General features: G+C 45.6%; 2 protein-coding genes across 5 annotated transcripts in view; one reads left to right on the forward strand and one right to left on the reverse strand.

Annotated features, from left to right (window-relative positions):
• Positions 1-23,516, forward strand: part of Ih (hyperpolarization activated cyclic nucleotide gated potassium channel Ih) — a 632,623-nt gene extending 609,107 nt beyond the window's left edge. For 2 of the 4 annotated variants that reach the window (XM_070085523.1, XM_070085522.1), the window contains exons 11-13: positions 6,160-6,277; positions 19,911-20,187; positions 23,150-23,516. In XM_070085523.1, the coding sequence (XP_069941624.1) occupies positions 6,160-6,277; positions 19,911-20,187; positions 23,150-23,516 (762 nt within the window). Of the gene's footprint in view, positions 1-6,159; positions 6,278-18,560; positions 18,679-19,910; positions 20,188-23,149 lie in introns of all 4 variants that reach the window. The other 2 variants (XM_070085524.1, XM_053776964.2) reach the window with 1 other exon arrangement.
• The window catches only part of Rpn5 (regulatory particle non-ATPase 5), a 51,675-nt gene continuing 50,549 nt past the window's right edge, over positions 22,882-24,007 (reverse strand). Inside the window, exon 10 of the mRNA XM_053776965.2 lies at positions 22,882-23,836. The gene's annotated coding sequence lies outside the window, so the exon portion shown is untranslated. The remainder of the gene's footprint in view (positions 23,837-24,007) is intronic.

The raw sequence follows: 24,007 nt of genomic DNA on the forward strand, positions 1-24,007 counted from the left end.
CACTCCCTCACTGCTGGCCACACCTTCACTACTGGCAACACCTTCACTACTGGCCACACCTTCATTATTGGCCACACCTTCTTTATTGGCCACACCTTCACTACTGGCCACACCTTCACTGCTGGCCACACCATCACTGGACACACCTTCGCTACTGGTCACTCCTTCACTGCTGGCCACACCTTCATTATTGGGCACAGCTTCACTACTGACCACACCTTCACTACTGACCACACCTTCACTACTGGTCACACCTTCACTGCTGGCCACACCTTCATTATTGGGCACACCTTCACTACTGACCACACCTTCACTACTGACCACACCTTCACTACTGACCACACCTTCACTACTGACCACACCTTCACTACTGACCACACCTTCACTACTGGTCACACCTTCACTACTGACCACACCTTCACTACTGACCACACCTTCACTACTGACCACACCTTCACTACTGGTCACACCTTCACTACTGGTCACACCTTCACTACTGGTCACACCTTCACTACTGACCACACCTTCACTTCTGACCACACCTTCACTACTGGTCACATCTTCACTACTGGTCACACCTTCACTACTGGTCACTCCTTCACTGCTGGCTACACCTTCATTACTGACCACTCTCTCACTGCTGGTCACACCTTCATTATTGGCCACATCATTATTGGCCACACCTTCACTACTGACCACTCCTTCACTACTGGCCACATCTTCACTACTGACCACACCTTCACTGTAAGCCACATCTTCATTACTGGCCACATCATCACTGCTGGCCACACCTTCATTATTGGCCACAGCTTCACTACTGACCACACCTTCACTACTGGCCACACCTTCATTACTGATCACACCTTTATAACTGACCACACCTTCATTACTGACCACACCTTCACTGTAGGCCACCCCTTCACTACTAGCCGCACCATCACTGCTGGCCACACCTTCATTACTGACCACACCATCACTGCTGGCCACACCTTCATTACTGACCACACCATCACTGCAGGCCACACCTTCATTACTGACCACACCATCACTGCTGGTCACACCTTCATTACTGACCACACCATCACTGCTGGCCACACCTTCATTACTGACCACACCATCACTGCTGGCCACACCTTCATTACTGACCACACCATCACTGCTGGCCACACCTTCATTGCTGACCACACTATCACTGCTGGCCACACCTTCATTACTGACCACACCATCAATGCTGGCCACACCTTCATTACCGACCACACCATCACTGCTGGCCACACCTTCATTACTGACCACACCATCACTGCTGGCCACACCTTCATTACTGACCACACCATCGCTGCTGGCCACACCTTCATTACTGACCACACCATCGCTGCTGGCCACTCCTTCATTACTGACCACACCATCACTGCTGGCCACACCTTCATTACAGACCACACCATCACTGCTAGCCACACCTTCATTACTGACCACACCATCACTGCTGGCCACACCATCACTGCTGGCCACATCTTCATTACTGACCACACCATCACTGTTGGCCACACAATCACTGCTGGCCACACCTTCATTACTGACCACACCATCACTGCTGGCCACACCTTCATTACTGACCACACTATCACTGCTGGCCACACCTTCATTACTGACCACACCATCACTGCTGGCCACACCTTCATTACCGACCACACCATCACTGCTGGCCACACCTTCATTACTGACCACACCATCACTGCTGGCCACACCTTCATTACTGACCACACCATCACTGCTGGCCACACCTTCATTACTGACCACACCATCGCTGCTGGCCACTCCTTCATTACTGACCACACCATCACTGCTGGCCACACCTTCATTACAGACCACACCATCACTGCTAGCCACACCTTCATTACTGACCACACCATCACTGCTGGCCACACCATCACTGCTGGCCACACCTTCATTACTGACCACACCATCACTGTTGGCCACACAATCACTGCTGGCCACACCTTCATTACTGACCACACCATCACTGCTGGCCACACCTTCATTACTGACCACACCATCACTGCTGGCCACACCTTCATTATTGACCACACCATCACTGCTGGCCACACCTTCATTACTGACCACACTATCACTGCTGGCCACACCTTCATTACTGACCACACCATCACTGCTGGCCACACCTTCATTACCGACCACACCATCACTGCTGGCCACACCTTCATTACTGACCACACCATCACTGCTGGCCACACCTTCATTACTGACCACACCATCACTGCTGGCCACACCTTCATTACTGACCACACCATCGCTGCTGGCCACTCCTTCATTACTGACCACACCATCACTGCTGGCCACACCTTCATTACAGACCACACCATCACTGCTAGCCACACCTTCATTACTGACCACACCATTACTGCTGGCCACACCATCACTGCTGGCCACACCTTCATTACTGACCACACCATCACTGTTGGCCACACAATCACTGCTGGCCACACCTTCATTACTGACCACACCATCACTGCTGGCCACACCATCACTGCTGGCCACACCTTCATTACTGGCCACACCATCACTGCTGGCCAAACCTTCATTACTGGCCACACCATCACTGGTGGCCACACCTTCATTACTGGCCACACCTTCATTACTGGCCACACCATCACTGCTGTCCACACCATCACTGCTGGCCACACCTTCATTACTGACCACACCATCACTGCTGGCCACACCTTCATTACTGGCCACACCATCACTGCTGGCCACACGTTCAATACTGGCCACACCATCACTGCTGGCCACATCTTCATTACTGATCACACCATCACTGTTTGCCACACCATCACTGCTGGTCACACCTTCATTACTGACCACACCATCACTGCTGGCCACACCATCACTGCTGTCCATACCTTCATTACTGGCCACACCATCACTGCTGGCCACACCTTCATTACTGGCCACACCATCACTGCTGGCCACACCTTCATTACTGGCCACACCATTACTGCTGGCCACACCTTCATTACTGACCACACCATCACTGCTGGCCACACCTTCATTACTGGCCACACCATCACTGCTGACCACACCTTCATTACTGGCCACACCATCACTGCTGGCCACACCTTCATTACTGACCACACCATCACTGCTGGCCACACCTTCATTACTGGCCACACCATCACTGTTGGCCACACCTTCATTACTGGCCACACCATCACTGCTGGCCACACCTTCATTACTGGCCACACCATCACTGCTAGCCACACCTTCATTACTGGCCACACCATCACTGCTGGCCACACCTTCATTACTGGCCACACCATCACTGCTGACCACACCATCACTGCTGGCCACACCATCACTGCTGACCACACCATCACTGCTGGCCACACCATCACTGCTGACCACACCATCACTGCTGGCCACACCACTGCTGGCCACACCATCACTGCTGACCACACCATCACTGCTGGCCACACCATCACTGCTTGCCACACCATCACTGCTGGCCACACCTTCATTACTGACCACACCATCACTGCTGACCACACCATCACTGCTGGCCACACCATCACTGCTGGCCACACCATCACTGCTGGCCACACCATCACTGCTGGCCACACCACTGCTGGCCACACCATCACTGCTGACCACACCATCACTGCTGGCCACACCATCACTGCTTGCCACACCATCACTGCTGGCCACACCTTCATTACTGACCACACCATCACTGCTGGCCACACCATCACTGCTGGCCACACCATCACTGCTTGCCACACCATCACTGCTGGCCACACCTTCATTACTGACCACACCATCACTGCTGACCACACCATCACTGCTGGCCACACCATCACTGCTGGCCACACCATCACTGCTGGCCACACCATCACTGCTGGCCACACCTTCATTACTGACCACACCATCACTGCTGACCACACCATCACTGCTGGCCACACCATCACTACTGGCCACACCATCACTGCTGGCCACACCATCACTGCTGGCCACACCTTCATTACTGACCACACCATCACTGCTGGCCACACCATCACTGCTGGCCACACCATCACTGCTGACCACACCATCACTGCTGGCCACACCATCACTGCTGGCCACACCATCACTGCTGGCCACACCATCACTGCTGACCACACCATCACTGCTGGCCACACCATCACTGCTGACCACACCATCACTGCTGGCCACACCATCACTGCTGGCCACACCTTCATTACTGACCACACCATCACTGCTGACCACACCATCACTGCTGGCCACACCATCACTGCTGGCCACACCATCACTGCTGGCCACACCATCACTGCTGGCCACACTCATAATTTACTGGGCATTAACTATCATATATTTTATCCGTTCTTTTTTTTCTTTAGTTTTAAGTCCATTGATGAAGATTTTCAAATTTCTTGTTCAGATTTTTGCACTAATTTTTGCTTAATTTTATGATATATAGCTATTTTGAAACCGTCTTTCATAATTTAGTACCAGGAATTTCAGTACTGTGAGTATTTTTTGATAATCCTGACTGATCCTCAATATTCTCATGAGGGAAAACAATTTTTTTCTTAATGGTGAGTCCAAAAAAAAAAAAAAAATCAGGGAATCAAAAATCATTTTTTTAATGAGTGTCGTTCATAGTAATTGCCCAGACTAAGTGGCCGGTATGCCCCAAGGTTATTTCAGAACCACTTCAATTTAGATCACTTACTCACTATCCTGCTGTTTAACAGGGGGGGGGGAAGCTTGCCGTTCCAGGAATATTTTTTTCATGCATACTATATTACACACAACATTACCTTGGTTCTTGCCGGCCCTGTCCGTCTCAGGCTTGAGAGTTCTATTCCCTTCACCTTTATAGCAAGTTATTCAACTCTCAATATTGCCACTGTAACTTCAAGTTATCCCAAACATGGAACTTTCACGGGGATAATTGGCTGTTTAATTTGTATATATTTTATCATGTGCATATATTTTTTTGTGGTTTTTAATAATGTTTTATCCCTATTTATTCTACACTCTGTGAATATGAGCTCTTAATATGCTCTTAAGACTGTGGTCTGGCTGACACCCCAAGTATAATCTGGCTGGGATTCTTACCTTGGCTAAGACTGGGGTCTGTTTTGGACTCTCAGGCTGTAGTTAAGTTGGGATTCTCAGCTGTGTTAAGGCTGGTGCCTGGCTGAGACCCTCAGCTTTGCTGAGGCCGAGAACTAGCTTAGAACCCAGAGCTATGCTGAGGCTGATATTCTGCCAAGATCCCAACAGTACCGAGGCTGAGTACTACCTCAGTCTTCCAACAGTGCTCAAGCTGTTGTAAGGGTGGGCTCCACAGCTCAAGCTGTTGTAAGGCTGAGTCCCACAGCAGTGCTCAGGCTATTGTAAGGCTGAGTCCCACAGCAGTGCTCAGGCTATTGTAAGGCTGAGTCCCACAGCAGTGCTCAGGCTGTTGTAAGGCTGAGTCCCACAGCAGTGCTCAGGCTGTTGTAAGGCTGAGTTCCATAGCAGTGCTCAGGCTGTTGTAAGGCTGAGTTCCACAGCAGTGCTTAGGCTGTTGCAAGGCTGGGTTCCACAGCAGTGCTCAGGCTGTTGAAAGGCTGGGTTCCGCAGCAGTGCTCAGGCTGTTGCAAGGATGGGTTCCGCAGCAATGCTCCAGCTATAGAGACTAGCTGAGACCCCCAACTGAACTAAGGCTGGTCAGCTCCTCCAAGGCTACCTCAGCAGCTTGTGTCGGGGGAACACTTTTGATTACAAATTTTGCTAATAATTATCTGCTCGCCATCATTTCTCCTCCACTTTATCTCTCATATTTTCTCTCACAATTTGTACAATCCTGCAGTCTTGTAAGTGCTTAAAGATTGTCATTAATTTTTTCTTAATTGCTAGCATTGCTGATGACATAACAAATCCACATTAAGGAAGTGAATCCTTGAAGAGGAATGAGCTTATTATGTCTTGTGATTATCAGTAAAGTAATGCATAATACGATACACAAAAAAACTTACATGAGGTCAAGTTATTATTGATTCCCTGTTTCCCCGCTATTGAGATATAATAAACAAAATTATCCGCTGCCTCTGTGCAAAGGAGCGGCTCCTGACCCCTTGTCTTATCTGTTGCAACCTGCAGGACGTTATCAATTTCAACTGCCGATCTTTGGTGGCGTCCGTACCCTTTTTTGCCAATGCTGACCCTGGCTTCGTCTCAGAGGTCGTCACAAAACTTAAATACGAGGTCTTCTTGCCAGGTTGGTGTCCCTTAGGCCTGCAGCACGAACCATATCTCGGTATTACACTGCTACTGTACAGTCTGGCTCCCTCACCAGGTGGCCACCACCACCTAGACCGTGTGTGGGCGGACAAAACATTAACACCACTACCACCACCACCACCAACACCTGCTTTTAGAGGAAAAAGGGAGGGAGAGGATCTACAAATCTTTTGTTAATATCTGAAGCGGCACTTAAGAGAGTTTTGCTTAAACCAACACACACACACACACACACACACACACACACACACACACACACACACACACACACACACACACACACACACACACACACACACACACACACACACACACACACACACACACACACACACACACACACACACACACACTGCGTTAATCTGCAGAAATATACCCTTGACATGTACACAATTATCTAATGTCATAATGAAGATTATCAGGAGTGCGGTGAAGCACACCAAAAAAATAATTTCAATAGGTAATTAGCTCGGATTTAGACAGGGAAGTTATCTAATATATATATATATATATATATATATATATATATATATATATATATATATATATATATATATATATATATATATATATATATATACCATGACAATAAGGCGGGAGGAGGTGCATTCCCTTCTTAAATCGCTTGACCAAGAAAAGGCTGTGGGCCCAGACAAGTTGAGCCCAAGATTGTTGAGAAGATGTGCAGACCAGCTAGCAGCACCTCTAACTCGCATCTTTCAGCACTGCCTAGTACAGTGTAAATGGCCCTCTCTATGGAAAGAGGCAAATGTAGTCCTTGTTCACAAAAAGAAGAGCAGAGCAGAAATCAGCAACTACAGACCAGTGTCACTCCTGTCAATCACTGGTAAGATCCTTGAGACAATAATCTCAAGACAAATGACAGAGTTTTTTGACTACCACTCACTACTTTGTGATCGTCAATATGGCTTCAGGAAAGGTCACTCTGCTGCTGATCTGTTGTTAAACCTCTCTACTAAGTGGCACCAATCACTGGATGAATCCAAAGTTAGCTGTGTGGTAGCACTGGACATTGCTGGCGCTTTCGACCGGGTGTGGCACCAGGGCCTCTTAGCAAAACTTCAAGCACTGGGAATTGCAGGCTTTACGCTATGTCTCCTCAGTGATTACCTTCATGATAGATCTCTAAGTGTAGTTCCCAATGGAACGGAATCAGCAAGACATCCTATTGGGGCAAGTGTTCCACAAGGAAGCGTGCTGGGACCATTGTTAAGGAATGTCTACTTCAACGACCTTCTTCATCTCATCCCAGAATCACATGCATATGCAGACGGCTGTACACTGACATTCACTTATCCAAGAGAAGAAATGCCAGCTGCTGTAAGCTACATCAATCACCAGCTGAGAGCTATATCAGCTTGGGGAAATAGATGGCAAGTAACATTTGCACCTGAGAAAACGCAAATGATGATCGTCTCTAGGCACCATGATGGTAATGCTGGTGCAGTAGTAAGAATGAATGGGAGGGTGTTGGCACGTGGAGAAGAAATTGATATCCTTAGGGTGAAATTTGACTCCAAACTAACCATGAAGAACCATGTTGTAAATCTTGCAAACAAGGCAGCCAGGAAGCTTACAGCACTTCGCCGTATCTCGCATCTGCTTGACAGTAGGGGTTGCAAGATTCTGTACGAGGCACAAGTACGCTCGCACCTTGAGTATGCTCCACTTTCTTGGTTTGCCTGCCCCCCCCCCCTCTCATCTGCGACTGCTTGACAGAGTAGAGAACAGAGCAAGACGTCTCATCTCTCGCCTGGACCCATCCTGGATAGATCTGTCATTTCAGCAGAGCCTTCAACATAGGAGGGATGTGGGTGGCCTTACTGTTATGTACAAGGTCAATATTGTCAAAGTACCACACTTGGATCCACTTCCAGGACAGCGTGAAACAAGCTTTTATGCCACAAGACGGGCAGAAAGCAGCAACTTCACTCTGGCTGTACCCTTCTCCAGAACATCACTCCATCTGAGATCATACATACCCAGGATGACTCGAGTATGGAACACATTCGTACAGCATAATGATGTCAACGAGATAAAGTCAGTTGATCAAATGAAAATGCTGGCCCACAGATGGCTCCAACTTCATCCTCTTCCCTACTTGTATGTCTCATAACAATAAAAATGCTTTCAAATGAGCTGATGTAGGTAACAGCTCTTAGCTTGCCAATAAAGTTAGGAATCCTTAACCTGTAAATAGCTTGTCAATAAAGCTAGGGATCCTTAACCTTGTCAAACACTGTGTAAAAAAAAAAAAAAAAAAAAAAAAAGTCATAAAACCTGGAGAGAAGAGGTGGGATTGATAGTGTACCACACCAGAGGTTGATAGTGTACCACACCAGAGGTTGATGGTGTACCACACCAGAGGTTGATGGTGTACCACACCAGAGGTTGATAGTGTACCACACCAGAGGTTGATAGTGTACCACACCAGAGGTTGATAGTGTTCCACACCAGAGGTTGATAGTGTACCACACCAGAGGTTGATAGTGTACCACACCAGAGGTTGATAGTGTACCACACCAGAGGTTGATAGTGTACCACACCAGAGGTTGATAGTGTACCACACCAGAGGGTGATAGTGTACCACACCAGAGGTTGACAGTGTACCACACCAGAGGTTGATAGTGTACCACACCAGAGGTTGATAGTGTACCACACCAGAGGTTGATAGTGTACCACACCAGAGGTTGATGGTGTACCACACCAGAGGTTGATGGTGTACCACACCAGAGGTTGATAGTGTACCACACCAGAGGTTGATAGTGTACCACACCAGAGGTTGATAGTGTTCCACACCAGAGGTTGATAGTGTACCACACCAGAGGTTGATACTGTACCACACCAGAGGTTGATAGTGTACCACACCAGAGGTTGATAGTGTACCACACCAGAGGTTGATAGTGTACCACACCAGAGGTTGACAGTGTACCACACCAGAGGTTGATAGTGTACCACACCAGAGGTTGATAGTGTACCACACCAGAGGTTGACAGTGTACCACACCAGAGGTTGACAGTGTACCACACCAGAGGTTGACAGTGTACCACACCAGAGGTTGACAGTGTACCACACCAGAGGTTGACAGTGTACCACACCAGAGGTTGACAGTGTACCACACCAGAGGTTGATAGTGTACCACACCAGAGGGTGATAGTGTACCACACCAGAGGTTGATAGTGTACCACACCAGAGGGTGATAGTGTACCACACCAGAGGTTGATAGTGTACCACACCAGAGGTTGATAGTGTACCACACCAGAGGTTGATAGTGTACCACACCAGAGGTTGATAGTGTACCACACCAGAGGTTGATAGTGTACCACACCAGAGGTTGATAGTGTACCACACCAGAGGTTGATAGTGTACCACACCAGAGGTTGATAGTGTACCACACCAGAGGTTGATAGTGTACCACATCAGAGGTTGACAGTGTACCACACCAGAGGTTGATAGTGTACCACACCAGAGGTTGATAGTGTACCACACCAGAGGTTGACAGTGTACCACACCAGAGGTTGACAGTGTACCACACCAGAGGTTGACAGTGTACCACACCAGAGGTTGATAGTGTACCACACCAGAGGTTGATAGTGTACCACACCAGAGGTTGATAGTGTACCACACCAGAGGTTGATAGTGTACCACACCAGAGGTTGACAGTGTACCACACCAGAGGTTGATAGTGTACCACACCAGAGGTTGATAGTGTACCCCACTAGGAGTTGATAGTGTATCACACCAGAGGTTGATACTGTACCCCACTAGGAGTTGATAGTGTACCACACTAGAGGTTGATAGTGTTCCACACCAGAGGTTGATACTGTACCCCACTAGGAATTGATAGTGTACCACACCAGAGGTTGATAGTGTACCACACCAGAGGTTGATAGTGTACCACACCAGAGGTTGATAGTGTGCCACACCAGAGGTTGATATTCTACCACACCAGAGGTTGATACTGTACCCCACTAGGAGTTGATAGTGTACCACACCAGAGGTTGATAGTGTACCACACCAGAGGTTAATAGTGTACCAAACTAGGAGCTCATAGTGTACCACACCAGAGGTTGATAGTGTACCACACCAGAGGTTGATAGTGTACCACACCAGAGGTTGATAGTGTACCACACCAGAGGTTGATACTGTACCACACCAGAGGATGATACTGTACCCCACTAGGAGTTGATAGTGTACCACACTAGAGGTTGATACTGTACCACACTAGAGGTTGATACTGTACCCCACTGGGAGTTGATAGTGTACCACACCAGAGGTTGATAGTGTACCACACCAGAGGTTGATACTGTACCCCACTAGGAGTTGATAGTGTGCCACACCAGAGGTTGATAGTGTACCACACCAGAGGTTGATAGTGTACCCCACTAGGAGTTGACAGTGTACCACACCAGAGGTTGAAACTGTACCCCACTAGGAGTTGATAGTGTACCACACCAGAGGCTGATACTGTACCCCACTAGGAGTTGAGAGTGTACCACACCAGAGGTTGATAGTGTACCACACCAGAGGTTGATAGTGTACCACACCAGAGGTTGATAGTGTACCACACCAGAGGTTAATACTGTACCACACCAGAGGTTGATACTGTACCACACCAGAGGTTGATAGTGAACCACACCAGAGGTTGATAGTGTACCACACCAGAGGTTGATAGTGTACCACACCAGAGGCTGATACTGTACCCCACTAGGAGTTGATAGTGTACCACACCAGAGGTTGATAGTGTACCACACCAGAGGTTGATACTGTACCCCACTAGGAGTTCATAGTGTACCATACCACAGGTTGATAGTGTACCACACCACAGGTTGATAGTGTACCACACCAGAGGTTGATAGTGTACCACACCAGAGGTTGATAGTGTAACACACCAGAGGTTGTTAGTGTACCACACCAGAGGTTGATAGTGTACCACGCCAGAGGTTGATAGTGTACCACGCAAGAGGTTGATAGTGTACCACGCCAGAGGTTGATAGTGTACCCCACTAGGAGTTGATAGTGTACCACACCAGAGGTTGATAGTGTACCACACCAGAGGTTGATAGTGTACCACACCAGAGGTTGATAGTGTACCACACCAGAGGTTGATACTGTACCACACCAGAGGCTGATACTGTACCCCACTAGGAGTTCATAGTGTACCATACCACAGGTTGATAGTGTACCACACCAGAGGTTGATAGTGTACCACACCAGAGGTTGATAGTGTACCACACCAGAGGTTGATAGTGTACCACACCAGAGGTTGATAGTGTACCACACCAGAGGTTGATAGTGTACCACACCAGAGGTTGATAGTGTACCACACCAGAGGTTGATAGTGTACCACACCAGAGGTTGATAGTGTACCACACCAGAGGTTGATAGTGTACCACACCAGAGGTTGATAGTGTACCACACCAGAGGTTGATAGTGTACAACACCAGAGGTTGATAGTGTACCACACCAGAGGTTGGTGGTGTACCACACCAGAGGTTGATAGTGTACCACACCAGAGGTTGATAGTGTACCACACCAGAGGTTGATAGTGTACCACACCAGAGGTTGATAGTGTACCACACCAGAGGTTGATAGTGTACCACACCAGAGGTTGATAGTGTACCACACCAGAGGTTGATAGTGTACCACACCAGAGGTTGAGACTGTACCACACCAGGGGTTGAGACTGTACCACACCAGAGGTTGAGACTGTACCACACCAGAGGTTGAGACTGTACCACACCAGAGGTTGAGACTGTACCACACCAGAGGTTGATAGTGTACAACACCAGAGGTTGATAGTGTACCACACCAGAGGTTGATAGTGTACCACACCAGAGGTTGATAGTGTACCACACCAGAGGCTGATACTGTACCACACCAGAGGTTGATAGTGTACCACACCAGAGGTTGATAGTGTACCACACCAGAGGTTGATAGTGTACCACTCCAGACGTTGATACTGTACCACACCAGAGGTTGATACTGTACCACACCAGAGGTTGACAGTGTACCACACCAGAGGTTGACAGTGTACCACACCAGAGGTTGACAGTGTACCACACCAGAGGTTGACAGTGTACCACACCAGAGGTTGACAGTGTACCACACCAGAGGTTGATAGTGTACCACACGAGAGGTTGAGACTGTACCACACCAGAGGTTGATACTGTACCACACCAGAGGTTGATTCTGTACCACACCAGAGGTTGATAGTGTACCACACCAGAGGTTGATAGTGTACCACACCAGAGGTTGATAGTGTACCACACCAGAGGCTGATACTGTACCACACCAGAGGTTGACAGTGTACCACACCAGAGGTTGATAGTGTACCACACCAGAGGTTGATAGTGTACCACACCAGAGGTTGATAGTGTACCACACCAGAGGTTGATAGTGTACCACACCAGAGGTTGATAGTGTACCACACCAGAGGTTGATACTGTACCACACCAGAGGTTGATACTGTACCACACCAGAGGTTGATACTGTACCACACCAGAGGTTGATAGTGTACCACACCAGACGTTGATACTGTACCACACCAGACGTTGATACTGTACCACACCAGAGGTTGACAGTGTACCACACCAGAGGTTGACAGTGTACCACACCAGAGGTTGATAGTGTACCACACCAGAGGTTGATAGTGTACCACACCAGAGGTTGAGACTGTACCACACCAGAGGTTGATACTGTACCACACCAGAGGTTGATACTGTACCACACCAGAGGTTGATTCTGTACCACACCAGAGGTTGATAGTGTACCACACCAGAGGTTGATAGTGTACCACACCAGAGGTTGATAGTGTACCACACCAGAGGTTGACAGTGTACCACACCAGAGGCTGATACTGTACCACACCAGAGGTTGATAGTGTACCACACCAGAGGTTGATAGTGTACCACACCAGATGTTGATAGTGTACCACACCAGAGGTTGATACTGTACCACACCAGAGGCTGATACTGTACCACACCAGAGGTTGACAGTGTACCACACCAGAGGTTGATAGTGTACCACACCAGAGGTTGATAGTGTACCACACCAGAGGTTGATAGTGTACCACACCAGAGGTTGATAGTGTACCACACCAGAGGTTGATAGTGTACCACACCAGAGGTTGATAGTGTACCACACCAGAGGTTGACAGTGTACCACACCAGAGGTTGATAGTGTACCACACCAAAGATTGACCCACAAACTAGAAGAGAAGGCAGAAATAACAGAGGAGATAAAGCAATAAATCACAATATATCTGAGGAGAAACTTGTTCAGGTTGCAAATAACAGAACAAGACTCAAGTTCTTGTATGTAAATGACATTCGATAAGAAACGATGTTTTCTTGTTTACACACGGTGTAAAATTAAATGAGTAACATAAAAATATAAAATATAAAATATAGCAGCAGTAAAGAAACAACCAGAGAAGTGGTAAATGATATTTAGGATCAAATGTTAAAGTACGATAATTGGTGAAGGAGAAATGAAACCGTAGATAGAACAGAGTGAAGGAAGCACAGTACTGAGCATCTCTGGAGGTGCGCACTAACCAGGAAGGGTTGACAACATTTCCAGATTTAGGTCTCACACATTACTATTCTCCATTCCCAAGGTACTGTGTGACCCCTTAAGGTTTACTGCCTTCTCATAAATATAATTACGTACACAGGTGTAGACACGGCCTGCACACCTGGCCGTAATGCGATAACCACTTACGAACGAGCAAAAAGACAATAGAAAATAAATTAATATATTTCCTTCACCCAAAATAAACCGGTAAGTACAACCTCAGTAAGCAGGAAACAGCAGAGAGGCTGGACAGGGATGTGCTCATCTCGTAGAACCATCACTAAACCAACATGGAAATAACTACATTCTTCTCTAATAGCTGGTTCTTACACTAGGGGTGTGTCTGGGGTCCACTATTCTCACACTAGGTGTGTCTGGGTTCCACTGGTTCTCACACTAGGGGTGTGTCTGGGGTCCACTATTCTCACACTAGGGGTGTGTCTGGGTTCCACTGGTTCTCACACTAGGTGTGTCTGGGTTCCACTGGTTCTCACACTAGGGGTGTGTCTGGGGTCCACTATTCTCACACTAGGGGTGTGTCTGGGGTCCACTGGTTCTCACACTAGGGGTGTGTCTGGGTTCCACTGGTTATCACACTAGGTGTGTCTGGGTTCCACTGGTTCTCACACTAGGGATGCGTCTGGGTTCCACTGGTTCTCACACTAGGGGTGTGTCTGGGTTCCACTGGTTCTCACACTAGGGGTGTATCTGGGTTCCACTGGTTCTCACACTAGGAGTGTGTCTGAGGTCCACTATTCTCACACTAGAGTGTGTCTGGGGTCCATTGTTGCCACACTAGGGGTGTGTCTGGGGGTCCAGCATTGCCACACTAGGGGTGTGTCTGGGGTTCATTGTTGCCACACTAGGGGTGTGTCTGGGGTTCATTGTTGCCACACTAGGGGTGTGTCTGGGGTCCATTGTTGCCACACTAGGGGTGTGTCTGGGGGTCCAGCGTTGCCACACTAGGGGTGTGTCTGGGGTCCACTAGTTCTCACACTAGGGGTGAGTCTGGGGTCCACTGGTTTTCACACTAGGGGTCTCCCTGGGGTCCACGATCTCACACTACGGGGTATCTGTGGGGTTCACTGGGGTGCTATGAGAGTAGTACTCATCACCCCACACCAGGTGACTGTTAAACTTATTTTATCATATAATTTTAAACCATGAACGTGTCGTAAAAGACTACAGTTTATATAATGCAACATATATACTTGTATATATGTTGTGTACATGTATACTTGACCATGAGTGAAAAATTAATTTTAACTATCGTTGACATCCCAAGTTCTGTCCCGTCTAGGGCTTACAGACAGTACCACAACAAATTAACTGCAAAACAGAGACGTTTGAAGGTGGGATATGGTTACCTTGGATAACCTAACATATACTAGCATACATCACATAAGCAACGGGTTATTTACATGATTAAGACCCGTGTCAGGAGACACTTGTCCTGTTTCCTGACGAATAAAACAACAGAACACACACACGTTTATTTAGGTACAGGTACGCATAATGCAATTATCATACATAGTAACATGTTTGTAAATTATCTAGAATAACCCAGAAAAGTCACACACTCACACAGGAGCTGTGACTCGACCCCTGCAACCACATATAGGTGAGTACTCACACACACACATACTTGTAAGGATAATTATGATTGTATCTGGTTGTGTGCAGTTGGTGAGTAAGACCAGGAGCCAAGTCTAGTTGAGCACAACTAGTCAAGTACTTGCACACACATGCACTCGTTATGGCATGATAGATTAGTAGTATGATAGCAAGCATATCTCTGACACACTTGTTCTTTTTTCAAGCAGAACACCTAACCTGTTGCTAGTGACTGGCATACATATGTCTTCCCAGTATCCCTGACTGCATCTCGGAGTCTCTTTTTGACACTGGCTGCCTTCAAGTGGTCTGTCTGGTGTTCTGGCTGGTGGTCTGGCTGCCTCCAAGTGTTGTGTCTGGTGGTCTGGCTGCCTCCAAGTGTTCTGGCTGTATCCAAGTGTTCTGTTTGGTGTTCTGGCTGCCACCCAGTGTTCTGGCTGCATCCAAGTGTTCTGTTTGGTGTTCTGGCTGCCTCCAAGTGTTCTACTCGGTGTTCTGGCTGCCTCATGGGGTTCTTGCATCTTCCTGAAAAATTCTTTAGAACTCTGCTTCCTGGTGACACTCTTTCCTGGGGATACTTGCTGCTTCCTGGTTGATGTGGCTGCCTCCTGGTTGGTCTAGCTGTCTTCTGGTTGGTCTAGATAAGATAAGATTTCGTTCGGATTTTTAACCCCGGAGGGTTAGCCACCCAGGATAACCCAAGAAAGTCAGTGCGTCATCGAGGACTGTCTAACTTATTTCCATTGGGGTCCTTAATCTTGTCCCCCAGGATGCGACCCACACCAGTCGACTAACACCAAGGTACCTATTTGCTGCTAGGTGAACAGGACAACAGGTGTAAGGAAACGTGTCGAAATGTTTCCACCCGCCGGGAATCGAACCCGGGCCCTCCGTGTGTGAAGCGGGAGCTTTAGCCACCAGGCCACCGGGCCACCTGGTTGATCTGGCTGCCTCTCAGTAGTTCAATCTTCGTTCTGGTGTGCGTATCTGTCTTATCGATGCTTCCTGGCGGCTCCAGAGTATTTTATTGGCTCTTATGCACGACTTCCTGCCGACCCTGAATACCTCCTGGTGTTCACCAGATTCTAGCTCATTTTTTAAGGTATTTAGCTATCTTTAGTTGCTCACAATGTCCGATGATGGCTCTGCATCCTTCTTGTGGACTTTTTGGTGGCTCTTTAAGGTCTCAGTGAGTGGCTTTTAATGAATCTGGCTGTTTTTATGTGTCTCTCGCTGCCTTCTAATGGCTCTGGTTACCTTCTGTTACCTCTGGTTGCCTTCTGTTCGGTCTCTCTTCTTGGCCTGCCTTCTGTTGGCTCCAACATCCAGTTGGTGACCTGATGTTACGGAACTTGTACTTCAGAAGTATTTGAGACTTTCTCTCAGGGTATCTAATATATATATATATATATATATATATATATATATATATATATATATATATATATATATATATATATATATATATATATATATGGTTGCAGGGGATCGAGTCATAGTTCCTGGCCCCGTGTGCGAGTGTGTATTGTATATATTACACACAAACACAGGGACAGGATGTTCCAAAGATGGGACACAGAAACAAGGGGTCACAATTGGAAGTTAAAGACTCAGATGAGTCACAGGGATGTTAGGAGGTATTTTTTCAGTCATAGAGTTGTTAGGCAGTGGAACAGTCTGTAGAGTGATGTAGTGGAGGCAGGATCCATACATAGCTTTAAGAAGAGGTATGATAAAGCTCATGAAGCAGGGAAAGTGGACCTAGTAACGACCAGTGAAGAGGCGGGGCCAGGAGCTATGAATCGACCCCTACAACCACAATTAGGTGAGTACACACACTCGCACATATGCATGCGTGCGTCAGTGTATGTTGTATAACGGAGGTGGTCCTGTGCAGGTGTACACTGAATTCTTAATTATTGTTGGGTGCAACTTTACTGATATTGATGTCATCTCAGAGTGAAGTAGTTTATCTGGTGCAGCTTTATTTTAGCTCATGAGGAGGATGCACTAAACCTGTAGGGGTTATACAGTGCCTTGGAAAATGGGAAGCAATCAGATTCAATGGAAGAGAAGGGAGGGTTGCTCCAATTCGTATTTGAAAGACTCTACTTGCTATAAATAAATGATTAAATTTGTAGAAAAGCACTAACCCCGTGAGTCATACAGCAACAAGGGAAAATAAGGACTAGCAAGTCATATAACACTTGGAGAATGACAACGCGTTGATTTCTTCGAGAAATTGTCAGCACTGAAGGTAGGGATTTCTCAAAGGAAACCAGAGAGCACTTAAAAACAAAAGGTCACACATGAATTCTATACACTGATAAACAGTTAATTAAAAGGCGTTTGACAGTCAACAAGAACTGCAATATTGAGTACTAAGATTCACATGCAACACGACATAAATTTGTAAGCTATGACCCTCGTAACACACATTTACTACAGGTTAAAACACAGGGATTAGACACATGAACGTGGGTTGTTCAGTGGGTTACACAATAGTATGAAACATTGTTGAGTGGGTTCCTGACCTGAGGCACAGGTAGTTCAGTGGGTTACAACAATGAAACAGGTTGTTCAGTGGGTTACAACTATGAAACACTAGTTGTTCAATGGGTTACAGATCTGAAATATGAGTTGATCAGTGGGTTACATATCTGTGACAGCTTGTTCAGTGGGCTTACAGGTTTGTGAAATTAGTCAAGCGACACCCAAAATGGTGATATGCACACACACCTTAAGTGGGCCAGACTGGGCAGGGCAGTGCTTCTCAGCCACACGCAAGTGCTAGATGAGTGGGCGCCCCCTCCCTCTGCCCTGCTGCTGTGGCAGTGCTGCATACAGGACGGAGGAGAGAAAAGCAGAGCATCGTGTGGCAGAGAGGGAGGCGGCGCCCGGTACACAATAGTGATCACCCGACCCACAGATACTCTACAGTTTCTTCCGTGTGGTCGGGACACTTCACTTGCCTTCATTCTAGTTTAGTATAGTTATAGGTAATGATTTATGTAGACTCTAATCTGCAGTTTTCAATCACCTCCCAGGACGTGATAAACTTCAACTGCAGGGCCTTAGTTGCTTCCGTGCCATTTTTTGCCAATGCCGATGCACGCTTTGTGACCGACGTGGTTACCAAGCTGCGATACGAGGTGTACCAACCAGGTAGAGTAGTGGCTGGGTGCCACACCGAGGGCAGCGAGTGTAGCAACACGTAGAAAAGATGGCACGGAGCCGCGGGCCACAGACGCTTGCAGATCATGACCATAACTTTGCCTGTTTGACAACCGTCAGTCTCATTACTCACTTCAATGATTTTTAAGTCATGCTTCGGTCTCCGTAGGCCTGCGGCTCACACAGCAGCAATTTAGCTGCGGTGGTGGCCGCTCGTGTGTATCTGAGTCTGTGTATTTCCTCTCCTTGTGGCACTATCTGGAAGCGGCTATCGCCTGACACCAGGATAACCCAGGACACCAGGGTGACCTAGCGAGTGTAGATAGAGCAGAGACATCCCACTTTTTATTTCACAATAGTATTGGCCTAACAACCTCACCACAGCAAATATATGTACTGTATATAGAAGTGAAACTTTTCTAAAAAATTCCCTTGTATATATAATAACTTTCCACACATCCAAAACCCAAATATAGCGTGTCTCTCAGCAATATATAAACTTCTTTATACAAAACTGATATGATTCATCTTACCAAAAATATTTTTGGCATAAATCATATCAAGTGTAGTCACTGTCACTTTCAAGAAAGCTGAATAATGAACACTATGGCTGAGAGACACAATATGACCTCTGTTAAAGGGGGAGTTCATCAGCAACCTCTATCTGGGTGGTAGTTCCTTACGTCTGTAACATAGCATTGGCATTGGTCATTCCTCTGCCTGGTGTCTTTCACTTCCTCAACCTCTTGTAAATCTTCTTAAACCCAGAGTTTTCCTTTTCAATACCAGTTCTTCCAGCATGACCTTCTGCATGACGTGCTGTTCAGATTTTAAGATGAGCTTTGTTAGAATCTATGACAGTTTCTGATTTTGTTTTTAATATAACTTCAAATACCTAATCTAAGAGAGGCACAGTCCTTAAGATCACTTTAGCATGAATTTCAGTTTTGTTTATATTCACTTCTACTTGAGTCATGCAATTTCTACTTAAAAACCCCCATATTCTATTGTCACCTATTATTGCTACATGCACAGTGGGGACATATAAGTCATGTGGTTCTCAACTACAGTCCTAAAGCATTCTAAAGCATCCCTTAAGCATGACTATGAAGAATGACCAGATTGATCAATGCACTGCTTATGTAGGGAAGATCAGGTCTCATGCTTTTGTTGTCACTGGATACCTAGGGTAACAATACCTAATACTCTTATCTGTTACTCAGGTGACATTATCATCAAGGAAGGTACCATTGGAAACAAGATGTACTTCATTCAGGAGGGTATTGTCGATATCGTCATGTCCAATGGAGATGTGGCAACATCACTCAGTGATGGGTCCTACTTTGGCGAAATCTGTCTGCTCACCAATGCCAGACGAACAGCATCCGTGCGAGCTGAGACTTATTGCAACCTCTTCAGCCTTAGTGTGGAACATTTCAATACTGTTCTGGATTCATATCCCCTCATGCGACGGACTATGGAGAGTGTGGCAGCAGAAAGGTGAGACGTAAATCATTCAGTATTTTGATTAAAGTTGTTTAATATATTGAATGCCAGTTGTAGTCTCCAATGATATGGACCCTAAAGTGCAGGAAACACAATGAGGAACTTGCACAGGTGAGAAAATAATTGTTAAAACTATAATGAGTGAACACAAAGGTACAGAGGATGGTGTGAATAATGATGATAATTAAAGGCAGAACTGATGAATCAGACAAATGCATTATTATAATCAAAAGAAGCACTAAGCCGCAAGGATAATCAGACAAGTGCAACAACTGGGTATGGTATCATTATTTTGAAGATATTTTGCCAACCAGTGACTCTCAATTCTATACAGAGCATATTAACTGGAGACAAGATATAAGCCATCACTCAGCCTTGGTGTTCATTACCTTAGTCGTGATGAATATGAAGTAAAAGTAGGAAGATACACTTTTTTTTTTAACAAGTCGGCTGTCTCCCACCGAGGCAGGGTGACCCAAAAAGAAAGAAAATCCCAAAAAGAAAATACTTTCATCATTCAACACTTTCACCTCACTCACACATAATCACAGTTTTTGCAGAGGTGCTCAGAACACAACAGTTTAGAAGCATATACAGTACGTATAAATATACACAACATATCCCTCCAAACTGCCAATATCCCAAACCCCTCCTTTAAAGTGCAGGCATTGTACTTCCCATTTCCAGGACTCAAGTCCGGCTATATAAAAATAACCAGTTTTCCTAAATCCCTTCACTAAATATTACCCTGCTCACACTCCAACAGGTCATCAGGTCCCAAATGCCATTCATCTCGATTCACTCCTATCTAACACACACACGCACTCTTGCTGGAAGTCCAAGCCCCTCACCCACAAAACCTCTTTTACCCCCTCCTTCCAACCTTTTCAGGGACAACCCCTACCCTGCCTTCCTTTCCTTACAGATTTATATGCTCTCCATGTCATTCTACTTTCATCCCATCTCTCTAAATGACCAAACCACGTCAACAACCCCTCTTCAGCCCTCTGACTAATACTTTTATTAACTCCACACCCCCTAATTTCCACACTTCGAATTTTATGCATAATATTTACACCACACATTGCCCTGAGACAGGACATCTCCACTGCCTCCAACTGTCTCCTCGCTGCAGCATTTACAACCCAAGCTTCACACCCATAGAAGTGTTGGTACCACTATACTTTCATACATTCCCTTCTTTGCCTCTGTAGATAATGTTTTTTTGTCTCCACATAAACCTCAATGCACTGCTCGCCTTTTTTCCTTCATCAATTCTAAGATTAACCTCATCCTTCATAAATCCATCCGCTGACACGTCAACTCCCAAATAACTGAAAACGTTCACTTCTTCCATACTCCTCCTCTCCAATTTGATATTCATTTTTTCTTTATCTAAATCATTTGATACCCTCATCACCGTACTCTTTTCTATGTTCACTTTCAACTTTCTACCTTTACACACTTATACAGTAAAATCAAATGACATGCTGCAGTTGAAGGTGGGACCCACTGGGAAGTTGGAGAAACATCTTCCAAATAAATATACAACCTCTCCACACTTAATGATGGAGTTCCATTCCAAAGAACAAGTCATTAAATGAATTTGTTGCAAAGTGAGGAGCAAACTATAATGATAAGTGGGTTTGTGTCAACCATCCTTCATATTGTTTTAATGTCAACATTGCACCATTTATAACATTTCTGGTATATTTTTAAATGTTTATACAGTAGTGTACTGTATATTGAAATAAACAGAACAGAGGAAATCAGCTCTAATATACATTATTTAGGTATAAATACTGGTCAGAGAGCCCATCATAAGTCCAAGGCATCGGTAAACGAGAACATCGCTAAGCAAGGAGAGGCTGTACTCAATTGTTGCACATGGGTGTAATTTATCAACTTATTAGTATTGTATTTTTTTTTTTTTTTGATAAACCGACCATATCCCACCAAGGTAGGGTGATCCAAGAATTTAGTAATTAAAAAATTTAGTAATATCGATACTGTATATGTGCCATTAATGTTACAACAAGGGCTGAGTGTTACAATATTGTGTGACTCAATTGCTTGGCAAGAAATGAGGCGCAACTATTATTACTGCACACATTCCCAAATACAATACAATGGATAATGCCAGATAATGGAAGATGATGGAAAGGAACAATTTTTTTTTTTTTCAACATAACAGCTCTCCCACCAAAGCAGGGTGATTCAAAACAGAAACACTTTCACCATTATTCACACAATATCGCTGTCCTTGCAGAGGCGTCCTAATATGACAGTTTAGATATCACCCAACAACCAATATCCAAATATCCCCTTTAGAATGCAGGCATTGTACTTCCCACCTCCAGGACTCAAGTCTGGCTAACCGGTTTCCCTGAATTCCTTCACAAAATATTACCTCACACACTCCAATTTATTTTGTACAAAATATATTAAAGTTTTGGTTAAGATTCTTTGAGAAACATTATACTCCAGTGAGTATAGTACTAGTGCAAAATTCGTGAGTACTATAACTTCCTGTAAATGTGAAGTTTATAGTATATGCTGAATGATGTTGGCTTGCTAAGTACACTGCTAGTTAATTCTCTCCAAATTTAGTTTAGTAACTATGCATCTCAAGAATGGATGAAAAAGAATCATATTTATGTATGTACCTTGGTTAATAATACATGTAACTTATTGAGGTTATGTATGTCTATGCCTTGGGTAGAATATATACGTATATGGTTGTGAAGGTGTACATATTCCTTGGAGTACATATTATTATAATCAAAAAGCACTAAATGGAGTACATATATATATATAGCTTAGGACCATGGTACACAGTAAGACATGCTCCAACAGTATTTTTTGATCAGATTTATTTAAATATTGTAAAAACTATTTTCTGGTGAACAGTATTAATGCTGACACCACTACTGTATTAATACCTACTATTTTACAGGTTAAACAAGATTGGCAAGAATCCATCAATTGTTAGTAATCGGGAAGATCTGACCAATGACTGTAAAACTGTGAATGCTATTGTCACTGCATTAGCTTCAGTGGCATCAACTGAGCAGTGTGATGGAGGCACTAGTTCAGAGGAGTCAATGATGGGGCAGGATGCCTCCAGTATTAAAGGCCGTCACCATCAACACAACCTCCTTGATCTCGGCTCTATAGGAAAAGCTCTTGCAAAAGGACATTTGCCTAGACCGAAAAGTGAGAATAACTTTGCCCTGTCACTAGACATGCCCTCTCCCCTAAACCGCAACCGCCCTTCATTCCACAAGTCCGACACTTTCCATAAAGACACTTCGTTTCAATAGCAGGTGGCCCCCGCCCATGCACTTGTGCTGGTGGGCGCGACGGCTGACCTATTTTGTACTATAATGAAACACGGGGAGAGACCGAGTGACCTGCATCAACCGCATATAAGCAAAACAAACTTCCAGGCACACAGTGAACAATCTTTGTGATTTGTAATTATAGTGAATAATGTAGGTAACAAATTGCTAGTTAATTTATTAGGTGCTCAAAAAAATGAGAACCTCTGCTGATGAGTAGTTTGTTGGTATTGTCCCTCAGTGCATAACGAGGACATGCACACGGATAACAGGTCAACAATCACGACAAGCTTCTGCCACACCTGAAATAACAATAAAAAAGGTACTGTTGTTGTGTTGTTATTGCTTCAAATGATTATCTGTTATTATGAGAAGGTGCCAAAGTCCAAGGAGATCTGGCATTTTGAGTGGCAGTCAAGTCTATGTTCCTGACAAACATCTTTAAAAAATAAAAGGAGAAAAGCAATAATGTA

Source organism: Cherax quadricarinatus, chromosome 16, assembly GCF_038502225.1.
Source record: "Cherax quadricarinatus isolate ZL_2023a chromosome 16, ASM3850222v1, whole genome shotgun sequence".
NCBI lineage: Eukaryota > Metazoa > Arthropoda > Malacostraca > Decapoda > Parastacidae > Cherax > Cherax quadricarinatus.